The 8,912-nt window shown below is 39.6% G+C and overlaps 1 protein-coding gene across 5 annotated transcripts; it reads right to left on the bottom strand.

Moving 5' to 3' along the window:
- Positions 1-8: 8 nt before the first annotated feature.
- On the bottom strand, positions 9-8,890 carry LOC104128477 (toll-like receptor 6). 5 transcript variants are annotated; one of them, XM_035896768.1, is made up of 4 exons: positions 8,560-8,890; positions 8,154-8,420; positions 7,873-7,965; positions 9-3,720 (listed from the first exon to the last, which is right to left on the bottom strand). In XM_035896768.1, exon 4 carries the CDS (start codon positions 3,643-3,645, stop codon positions 1,870-1,872), a length of 1,776 nt encoding a protein of 591 aa, XP_035752661.1. In that variant the 5' UTR covers positions 3,646-3,720; positions 7,873-7,965; positions 8,154-8,420; positions 8,560-8,890; the 3' UTR covers positions 9-1,869. The 5 variants fall into 5 exon arrangements, with proteins under 5 accessions (XP_035752661.1, XP_035752663.1, XP_035752660.1 ...); XM_035896770.1 differs by lacking the exon at positions 7,873-7,965 and having other exon boundaries at positions 8,154-8,309; positions 8,483-8,890; XM_035896767.1 differs by lacking the exon at positions 7,873-7,965.
- Positions 8,891-8,912: the final 22 nt, after the last annotated feature.

Here is an 8,912-nt window from a genome sequence, read left to right as displayed (position 1 = left end):
TCCAGAAATCTGCTCTGATACAGTATCTGACATCAGAATATGTTTACATACTCCCTTTTCCTGATACCTGGAGTGCATCAGCAGCCACAGCTTTCAGAGCAGAACCAGTTGCAGACTCACATCACCAGGGCGGAGATAGAGTGGCTGACATGGGCTGGGAGACTAACACATGGGCTCACGCACAGGAAAAACTTATTCTTGGACTAAAACTGCTTTTATAGAAAGTGTTCAGAGTATGGTGGAGGCTAAAATAATTGTTTTAAATATTCTGGTATGCATTGCTTGAGACACATTCTCTCCTGTGGAATCAGAGAAACCAGATGCAGTCATTCACTACACAGGTACCTGTTTTGTCAATTATCTGGCACATAGCATGTACAAAAACCTAATAGTATGTGGGCTTCTGGTTCCAAAGTACAAGTTTTAATTGCTCCCCACGCTCATTACAAGCCCCCCTTTCCAACATCATTCACAAAATGATTTTGGACATACACCAGAAACCTGTAATTATATATTTCTGCTTATGATTGCATCAGCTACACTGCCAGAGGTCACATAGTTCCCAAGTTCTTTCCAAAGTGGCAAGCAAACCCCTGCTAAAACCTTCCACTTCTGAAAGAAATAATTAATTTTTGGCAACAGCTGTGCACTCCCATCTGAGTAGCAGGAAGGATTTTCCTGCACACTTGGACTTTCAGAGGGTTTCTCTATCCTCCGGCCAGCAGAAGAAGCCATATGAGTTCTTAAAAGCTTCACACAGAACAGGTGATGTTAACTGCATACAGAAGTTTCAAGGGCTGCTGACCTAAAACTCTGAGGCTTTCAAAGAAAATTTTCAAGCAAGCCACTGTGTAACAACCCAGCTGTCCCTGGTTGTGTGAAAGGGATAGGCAAGCCAATTTAAGTATGTTCATCTTCAGTTTTCTAAGGGTTAAACGAGTCATACACTGAGGCATTAATTGGAGGGGAAGGAGGAAACACAGAAAACATTGATTTCTGCAGTCCTGAATGAAATGCCTGCAATTTGGTAATAGGTGTGTTATATTAATTTTGAGAGAGCTAAAGGTGTTAAATTTTACCTTTCCCCAAAAAATCATTAAATAGTCGCTCACAGTTCAAGACCTGACGTCAAGAGACCTCAGCCTGCTTAGACCTCAGGCAAAATAAAAATAAAAATTAAAGTCTTTTGTTAATAAGAACGGAAGTCAAGAACGAGATAAAATGCAAACATTCTATACTAAGTGAGGATTTCATCTTAACATCCCTTCTCCTCTCGTCTTCATGTTGAAATGCATTTTTGAAAGGAAAACTTCCTGCTTGCTGGTCATTTAAGTCTGGTGTTCCAGACAGCAAACACCTGCCCTTCTGGGGGCAAAGAAGAAGTTTGCTATGATCATCAGAGAAAACACTACCCAGGAATCATCTCAAGCTCTGGACTTCTAGACATCTTCTTAGGATGTGTAATTTTCTTTCTTGCAACCTACTTTCAGCAAAAAAGGTCCTGTGACCAAGCTGCCTAAGCCTTGTGATGAATGCAGCTCTGCAAACTCTGCAGCAACTCAAGCACTCTTCCACATGACTATACCAAGTGCTCCAGATTTTATTCTGCTGAGAAAAAAATCACTATGGTATTTCTAGCTGTATTTCAAAATCCACATCCAAACTCATCTTTGACTTGCTATCTTTATTATCAGCCTCAAGACACTTCCAGTAAGGTGAGTTGAATTTTGCCTACAGTTAGGAGCGAGCATAGACAAGTATGTAGAAAGAAGGTTCTGTAACAAAATGTTACATTGACAACCAATGGAAATCATAAAGTATGTATTGCTTCACCAAGAAAAAACAGAAGAAAATCCATTGGAAAGATTCTTAATCTGTTTCCCCACACCTCCTTCCATCAGCCATTGGCAGGTTAATGCTAATAGCGGCTCTCAGGTTAGCCCAGAAAAGGGCACGCTTGCTCCTCTCCTTTGGCCACTCCAGGTAGGTTCGTTTCGCCATGAGAGCCTTCAGCTTGTGGTACCTCGCAGGGACAATAGATGGAGGGATCGGCTCCAGTAAAATGAGGATTAAGCTGTTGGAATTCTCACTGAATAATTTGTGATGGGCAAAGTACAGCTCATAGTGACACCACTCACTCTGCACAAAGTTGGGAGACAACACGAAGATCGACTTGTAGCTCTTCTCAATGCAGTTAATGATGTTCTCCACAATGCTCTTGCCGGGGATAAAGTTTCTCTCGTGCTGGCACAGTTGTACACGGCCCTCCCCCTTCTCCAGGTTTGGGATCAGCTCGTTCTTCACCCACAATGCATCGCGCTCGCTGTATGAAACAAATGCATGAAACTTGCAAGCCAGTTCAGTCAGGTGGAAGTCCTTCAGCTGTGTTCCTCGCAAGTCTTCTGGGTACTCGCACACGTATGCCGCTGGCCAGCCAAACAGCTTCCCCCCAGACTGCCTCTCCACATGGATAAAGTCTTGCAGTTCACAGGAACACTTGAACGGGTTGTGCCCGGCTTGTAGCTCCCTGACCCTTGGGCAGCTCTGGAAGAAGTCGGCAGACGGGGTGAGGATTGAATTCATCTCTATGTTCAGGAACTCCAGGGACGGAAAGCCACTGCACCCCGGCAGGTCAGCCAGCCTGTTTGACGCCAGGTTCAGCTCTTTCAAGGATTTCAGCTCAGCCGTCCCCCTGGCCACACTGTTGATCTGATTGTTCTGTAGGTCGAGTTTTTCAATGTTGACTGGCAAGCACTCAAAAACGGCATCCATCAACTGATTTGAGGACAGGTCCAACTCTGTCAGAGACTCAGCCCATTGGCATTGCCCATCAGCTGCATCGTGACTCAGCAAGTTGTTGCTCATGTCCAAATATTTCAGTGATTTCATACGGCTGGTCATGGAGCTTACCTTAGACAGGCTCTCAAATTTATTCTTCTGCAAGATTAATGTCTCCAGTTGAATTAATTTGTCACATTTTTGAAAAAGAAGATCTGTTAAATCATTCTTTAAAAAATTTAAGTATCTAAAGGGACTGTCAGAGGAAGGACACAGCATATGTATCATATCCGATTCAGCTATCGTCAAAGCTTCAATATTCATGTCTGCAAATATTTTGTATAGGTCATTCTGTGTGAAGTACAGATCTGTGATTAAAACTTTCTCCACTGTCAATGCTTTCATAGAGGTACCTGAATAGTCAAAGTTATAATTTCTGATGTCTGATAATTGTGTTACACTCTTAATATTTAAGTATTCAATGGATGAGTGCCATACAGTCTGAAAAATTTCCATAAGAGCATTCCAGTCCACTGACACATTTGTCAGCGTCAGATTTTGTAACCTGGAGCCTTGTCTGAAATTAGATAATAAAGCTACCAATTTCTCTACATTGTCATTTGTGATTTCTGACAGTGACAGGCTTTCCGTACTATTTTGTATTACAACCCATTCAAAATTAGCTTTGGACTGATGACTATTTGTACGCAGGAGTGGCAGGCTCTTGATTTTTTTGTCAGAACCATCTTCTGGAAAATTGTTAGAAACAGATGTAAAGAGTTCATTTTCCACAGACAGGCTGATACGGTTCCAAAAAGTTAATGCAAACAGACACTTGTAAAGAAAAAAGTTTCTGAGAGAGCTCATATTTTCTGTCACATTGGTTTCTGGTTCCTTGGAGATGCTCAATACTTTTCTTGTCTTTCCATCTTTGTTCTAATCCTGTAGCAAAACAAACAAATAAAAACAAAACCCAGATTGTATCATTAAGTGGCTACGCAGGAGCCATCACTGATTTTTTAAGGTTCCAATTTCCCATCTCTCCCTTTGACTCAAAAAGCAATGAAGGCACCTATTATCATTCAGGAGAGGCATTCTTTATTAAGAGAACACCATTGAAATTTCTGTTTGGTGAATATGCTGTATTTATTATATAATGAGTCTGTTTCTTACAAAACATGTCTGACTTCATAGGTGACTAAATTTTGCTGCTTACCTGCAGAATTACTGCTGTGATTCAATTTATTACGAAGACTTCCCACAACTGTTTAATACACTTTGATCAGAAAGTACAATATTTGATCAGTATGGTCATCCTCTCATCAGAGTCTCTCTTGAAGGACATGAACTAGACTCAGAGACTTTTTTTTAAACGGACTTGCGAATATAAATCCTGGACTGAAGCATGAAGAATGAGACAGTAAACAGCTGTCACCTGTTGGATTAAAGCTACAGTCTCGAGGACTACACCCTCTGTACCATTAACCATTCCATAGGCTTTCTTAGCATTAATTTCCTGGGTCTAAAATGTACATTCTCCTTGATCTAACACAACCTATATTAAGAAATCTCAACAGTACAACAAAAAACAGGCGGTCCACTGAGTTCTTCTTTTGTAAAGAATGTATGAAATTAGGCATGGAAATTGTCTAGAAATAGTGGGGCAATATTGAAAAAATTTTCCAGCCTTTTTCCAGATTTTTCGTTTGCAGTTTTACCATCATAGCCCTCAAAAGGCATTTGGGCATGTGCAGAGAACAAAAGATAATCAGCATCCTCTATCCTGTTCTTCTGATTGTTTGGGCCACACTACTAATGTGTATGTAATCAAACAAAATATGTAGCTTCAAGAGAAATCTGGAAAAAAAAAAAATCTACCTTCAAATCATTATTTCTTCTTAGGACAAAATATCAGCAATATCCAGGGACTAGGTGGAAGAAGTCTATGATTCTTCCACATGTGCTCAATTTTCTTTCTCATTCCTATACACTGGCATTCAGTCAAATTATTTACAAATACCTTCAAACTTCCTTTAGAATACTCTATGAAGCAACAAAATTAACAACTGTTATAACACATGACCCATGATTTGGGGGCTAACACTGGAGAAATTTTCCTTTATAGTCATATCCCTTTTAATTCAGAAGTATCCTCCAAGCCTTCAAACCTGACAAAAAGATCATTATCAAGATATAAGAGAGAAGCAATCCAGTAAGGTAAGCAAACCAAGATCATAGCGAGAAATTGTCCTGTTGTTTAAAGAGCAAGAGAAGTTATCAAAACTGAGGTTTTAAGAGTTTTTCCAATATAAACTCAGTATAAACTGAGTAAACTTTCATATAAGAAATGTACAGAACGCATTGGGCTATGATGGTTCAGTATTAAGGCATGCACTTCGCAAGTTATCAGCATAACACGAAACTAAAATGTTAAAAATATGTCTTTCACATGGATGAAACATATCATCAAGTTAGACCCAATCCTGAACTGTAGAAAAAACTATTTCCATTAAATCACTGTAAACCCCTTAACTATGGGTACACTGCTAATACAGAGAGACTGCTGTTTGGCCAGCTTCTATGGGTAAATTTACTGAAAATAACCAACTTCGCTCTCATTTCTTACCCCTACACTTGAAAGTGCACCACACACTTGCTAATAACCCTCTATGGAAAACATGGCTCATTTTCAAGTAAGATGCAGAATGTAAAACAGTTTTATCTAACGAGCAACCGCATAAAATCAATAAAATGGAAAGTTTCTCACCAGAAATCCCTGTTCTCTGAAAAAGCAGAAATTGTACTCAGGAAAAGACAAAAAAACCCCCCAACTTCCTGTAACTCTATCCTACTGTGTGACAATACTTAAGAACACCCAAACTTTTTACATAAATGTTTGTGCCATCTACTGACAGCTTATGAAATGGCATTTGCTTTTCTCCAGGTGTATTTTCCACATATAACATTACTGTAATTTCCCCATTGTTTAATTATTCTTGAACTACACGTTTTCATGCTTTGCAGTAGATTAAGGGAAAAAAAAATCTTTTTACCATCTTTCTGTCTTCATCAAATTAGTATGAAAATAAGTACTTCTTCTTGAACTACACGTTTTCATGCTTTGCAGTAGGTTAAGGGAAAAAAAATATCTTTTTACCAACTTTCTTCATCAAATTAGTATGAAAGTAAGTACTTCTTTTGAGCAAGTTTTACACTGAAAATTCAAACATCTTCCTTTCTGAACTTAATGATGATCTAAGTCTATATGCATTACTTTTTTTTTTCCATTTAGCTACACTGATTTAGTTGTCAAGTTCTGATCAAGACTGGTTTATGAAAGCACTGTTTGTCTTATTTTAATTTCCATTTAATGGGAAATCTCCCCCCTGCTCCAGCAGTGTTGTGATTGAGTTAAACAGAGGACATGCAAACAGTGGGCGGGGCCTTTTTTTTTTTTTTTTTAATTAAAACAGAGCAGAGACTTTGATACTGAATGCCCAAACACTTGGGTTACTGTCCTGGCAAAGACATAAAACAGTCTCTCTTTATTTCTGTATGATGTTGCTCAGAAATTCCATTTTCGCTGAGATCTGAATACAGAACTGCCACACTACAACCTACCTTTCTGGGTTAGCATACCATAACGCATTCATGGTTTAATATTTCAGTGATTCGGGAAGCAGAGGAAATAATCTTAAAAATCACTTTTTCACTTTAAAGCTTATTCTGTACATCGTATTTCATTTCTCAGCTTTAAGTGAGAAGAGGTCATCCAAGAAAGGAAGGGAAAGATAGGACAGGTAGTTAGCAACAGAATATGGACAATTCATATTCTCCGCTGTTATGCCCACGAGCCTTATGGTGGTACTCTAGGATTCTTTCTCCATTTCTGTCAATACAGACAAGAGTATTCACATCTGGTTTCCAAATGACACCTTACAATGTTGTTACATACAAACCTCACCACTGTCTACCCTTAGCTGGAAAGATTTTGCTATCCATCCTTAGGATGAGATAAAACCCCAAGGCAAGACCTTGCTTCTACCAAACATTCATTCCTGGTTCGGAATGTAACAGTTTAACTGCTTGAATATAGCCTACCTATTACTCAAATGAATACAGAACCAGACGTACGTTTGGTTAACGGGTAATAACTGCCATAAATTAGAGGCTCTTATTCGAGAGTATCTCTTCAATTAAGTGACAGTATGAGCTGGCCACTGGCATAGTTTGAGTTCTCCAGTTCTGCCTATATACTGTAAAGACAGATAAATCATATGTTAAACAGCAAAATAAGCATATTACCATTCACTGCATGCCATTAGCCCTCCTATTTATGACTCAGGCTTACCAGTGCAATCACTGGAAGAATCATAGAATCATAGAATGTTTTGGGTTGGAAGGGACCCCTAGAGGTCATCTAGTCCAACCCCCCTGCAGTGAGCAGGGACACCGCTAACTAGATCAGGTTGCTCAGAGCCCCGTCCAACCTGGGCTTGAATGCTTCCAGGGATGGGGCCTCCACTACCTCTCTGGGCAACCCCTTCCAGTGTTTCACCACCCTCATTGTAAAGACTAATATATTCCTCAAATGTGATCCATACTTCTGTGTTTGGTTAAAAGTAGCCAAATGTAGTTGTTTCCTTCCATCTTTTCTTTATATATTTATCTATTTATTAAAAGTCAAGTATCTTTCCTGAAACCCATTAGGAAGATGATGACACTCAACATAGAGTAATAACAAACTTCAGTGAAATCTGAGACGAGTAGAAGTGTTCAATCTCTATTGCTTGTTTATTCCAAAACCATTTGCAATATTACCATAGTGAGAAAAAACAAGTGAAATTAATTACTGAAAAATGAAAGAGAAAGAAAATTAGAAAATGCAAATCCTAAATTCAAGAAAGTGATTTAGGAACTTAGGAACCTAATACATCCTTCTGTTCCAATAGACAGACATGCACATTTATGCACTTATAATGTTAATTTCATCCTGAAGTAATAACTTTATATTACAATAGTGATTAATAATGTCGTGCAGTTCTAAAACACACGTGATTGACAGTGTAAGATCCACTTTACAGTCAAAATTACCATCCATCATGGGGAAAACCAGTCTCCAGCTATTGAGCTTCATCTGTTGTGATTCCTCCTAAGACACTGCCTTTAACTCTTCCACAAGCTCCACTGAAAAGCAGAGGGGAATCCTTAGGGCCGCTCTAGATTCGATTTTCAACGAATACATCTAAACATTAATAAATGAACCTAAAAGATGCTAGAACTACCAGCATGCCTGATAGTTAAATTCTCATTGAAACGCCTTCAAAATAAAATTATTATTTAGTGATACAAACATTTGTTCTGCTACCACCTACTTTAATGAGAAACGTTGAGAGACCTTTGCCCGATAAGCACGTAAGTCACGTAGCTTGATCCATACTGGTGAAGCATGCTTCTGAGAACTGGGTCTTTATTTATGACCTCCTCTAGCAGCTCACCTCAGTGATTCACAACATGTATTATTTTGCTTCCTGTGGCAAAAGTAAGTATTTCTTTCTTTGGCAAAGGAAGAATAGCGATAGAAAGGATGCTGTGATGAACTGTGGAACTGCCTTTTCTCACAGTGTAGGGGCACACGTTGCCTTAAAATGAGGTGGCAAAAAGAGGAAAAGGGTATGAGGAATTAGACAGGGGCAAAACCCACCGGTTGTTGGGCAAGAGCCTGCAATCCCCTCGTTCAACCCAGAATTTTGGCCACGGGCGCCCAGTGCCAACACTTACTGGAAATGTGTGTACGCACCTCCCAGTTTCTTTTAGCAGCATTTCCTGTAAACACAGAGGTAACGAAGGTGCAAAGCGGCACCTGGAAAGCTAAATCTCAGCTGTTTCATTCCCCAGCCACACGCTTCAGTAGGCGGTTAGCGGGCCGCTCGCTTTGAGGAAGGATTAAACTTTCTACAAAAAAAAAAAAAACCGAAACCAAACAAACAACAAAAAATACATAAAAAACTGACGCCAGCTCAGTGACTGGACTCATTTATACTGAAAGCGCCTCAGTAGGAGCGTTATCACACCAGCGTTGTCAAAGTTACCCCTCTCCTCCCCTCAGCGAGGACGGGGCGGGGGGGCGGCCT

Source organism: Egretta garzetta, unplaced genomic scaffold (genome assembly GCF_000687185.1).
Source record: "Egretta garzetta isolate BGI_Z169 unplaced genomic scaffold, ASM68718v1 scaffold256, whole genome shotgun sequence".
In the NCBI taxonomy this organism is placed as follows: domain Eukaryota; kingdom Metazoa; phylum Chordata; class Aves; order Pelecaniformes; family Ardeidae; genus Egretta; species Egretta garzetta.
The sequence above is the reverse complement of the archived record's forward strand: the minus strand, read 5'-3'. Positions and strand labels throughout refer to the sequence as shown.